The sequence below is a fragment of the Olea europaea genome, chromosome 6 (assembly GCF_002742605.1).
Source record: "Olea europaea var. sylvestris chromosome 6, O_europaea_v1, whole genome shotgun sequence".
Taxonomy (NCBI): domain Eukaryota; kingdom Viridiplantae; phylum Streptophyta; class Magnoliopsida; order Lamiales; family Oleaceae; genus Olea; species Olea europaea.
The window spans coordinates 1,205,723-1,208,063 of record NC_036242.1 but is presented as its reverse complement, the minus strand read 5'-3'; the positions used below and the strand labels follow the sequence as shown (position 1 = coordinate 1,208,063).

At 29.7% G+C, this 2,341-nt stretch overlaps 1 protein-coding gene across 1 annotated transcript in view; it reads right to left on the bottom strand.

Moving 5' to 3' along the window:
- The window catches only part of LOC111396433 (ATP synthase subunit beta, mitochondrial-like), a 3,106-nt gene extending 1,169 nt beyond the window's left edge, over positions 1–1,937 (bottom strand). The window contains exon 1 of the mRNA XM_023022870.1: positions 1,908–1,937. Coding sequence (XP_022878638.1) covers positions 1,908–1,937 — 30 coding nt within the window. The remainder of the gene's footprint in view (positions 1–1,907) is intronic.
- Positions 1,938–2,341: the final 404 nt, after the last annotated feature.

Here is a 2,341-nt window from a genome sequence, read left to right as displayed (position 1 = left end):
TATCGAACCCACAATGATTGTATTTTAATTTCTACCAAATACTATAATTATGTAGCTTTTATTTTATCTAGACAAGTGAAATTTGGAATCAATGATTTTAACTAAATTAACATGATGAATTCAACAAATAAATGCAAAGTTAGAAAAATAATCAAGATAAAAAAGCTCATGGTTATGATTTCACCCAACTATCAAATATGATCTTCAAAAACTAAGTTGTCTCTAATCAATTTTCCATGTTCGCAAGTAAGAACTCTAATGCAATTCTACACCATCTCTCGAGTGCCGAGTAAAAATTATTTCTAAAATTCAAATTCAAATTAAAATCAAAGAATTATCAAGTTTATAGTTCTTATTTGGAACAGGTTTCAAGGGTATTTTTTCTCAAAACTCATAAAACCTAGATTGTGGTATTATTGTGATCATGTCCAAATATTCTTTCTCGAGTGCCGAAATTGACTAGTATCTAATCATTTAATTAGTGACCAATTAATTGAAAGTATTAAGTTAATAACACAAATAAACAAAAAGGAGAATTTCATAAAAATAACTAAAATCAAATCAAATCAAATCATATTCTCAAGTTTTGGCTACGTCAAACCCTAGATCAGATGTTTAGTTCATGATAAAAGCCATAAAAATAATCAAATGCAAATAAACAACATAGAGAAAAGAATAGAAAAACTAGTTTGGTAGATCTTAAATCTCATTTACGATGTTTTTTCTTGATTTCCTTTTGATTTATTGATGGTTACTTGCTTTTTGCCTACTTTTTGTTCGATTGAATTATAGGAGAAAATAGGTCATTGATCATATATTTATAGTATTTTGGAGTCTTAGAAAGAATTGGAGACTAATTGGACCGAAAAATACTAAAAAATCTACCTTTCTCTTTGTCCGCATAGGCAACCACGCTGTGAATTTATTCAGGTGGGTGCTTCACAGTCCTCCTTCAATATTTTTATCACAACTTTCTCCTTCGAATATCCAATTGAAGTGATTCAAAATTGGTTATAAAGTTAACTCAAAGGGCTACAATTTTACTATAGTTTTTCCAATTCGTCTGTTTTCTAGGCCAAAAATGAATCTCAATATTAGGCTGAAAATTCAATACAAAACTTTTTCGATTGAAAATTGATGTGTGATCATATTTTGACTATATTTTATCCCTTTGTCTTCTTTATTAATCGAATTGACTCTTAGTACTCTTGAATCTTCATTGCAAAGTCTGACACAACTTTTGAGTACTTGCACTTTAGTCCCCATATCTTAAATCTCTTACAATTTAGCAATATTCTCAATTTTTGCCAACTTTCGCTTGTTTTCTCCAATTTCATTGACACATATCACAATATCAAAACACACATTGAAACACAGTAAAACATATAGGAATTAACTAAATATCAAATTTGGATGGTGTCTAAAGTATGAGTGAAATATACTCATCATCGTCCATGAATGACTGCAATCACGGTGATTTTATGATGGTGCATGGCAAGTGTTCACTAGCTTTTATAGTACTTTGTGGTAGGCGCATTGTTGATGCTAATGGTGGTGCAACGGAACATCTTTATTGGTGTTTATGGTGACTTAAGACTTTGATATGTAAATTTATGTGGAGGAGGTGAAGTAAAACTAGTTGACAAATGGTATTAAAATAGATATTTTGTTTTGGTCGATGGTGATGGTAGTACCTGAGTTGATAAATTTTGTTTGGGTATTTATTTTAGTTTTCTAAAATTCTACTTTTCGAGAAAATAATAGCGGTAAGTGGGTAGTACTTATGGGTCTTGTAAAATACGTAGTTATAACTAATATTTATCTTCGAAAAAGAAAATGAAGCCCAAATGGAGGATGAGTTACAAAATAAAAAATTAAACATGGTGCAACGGTAGTGGTTTTAATACCCATCTGGCCCCATTAAAATTATAATCCATTTTTTTTTCTCTTTGCTCATCAAGCACATATTTTTCAATAAAACAATATTATACATTAATCCAAAACTTTTTCTTCTTTTTTAACCATACATTCTTCTAAAATACTATTCCAAAAATTATAATCTCAAATAATGGGGGCCAAACGGGGCATAATTTCCTTGTGTTGATGATGATTGCTGATGGTGGTGGGGTGAACATGGTGATGGTGAGATGTTAATGCAACAAATTTTAAGTTACGACTTTTAAAGAAAATACATATATAGTAACCAAGATTCTAAAAAGCGTAATGCGTGACAAATTGGTTTGGTTGAGCATTAATCATTACAAGTATATGCGTGCCTATGCGAAGTATAGACGTAATTATACATTTTTGAATTTTTAATATTTTTAAATTAAAAAAAAAA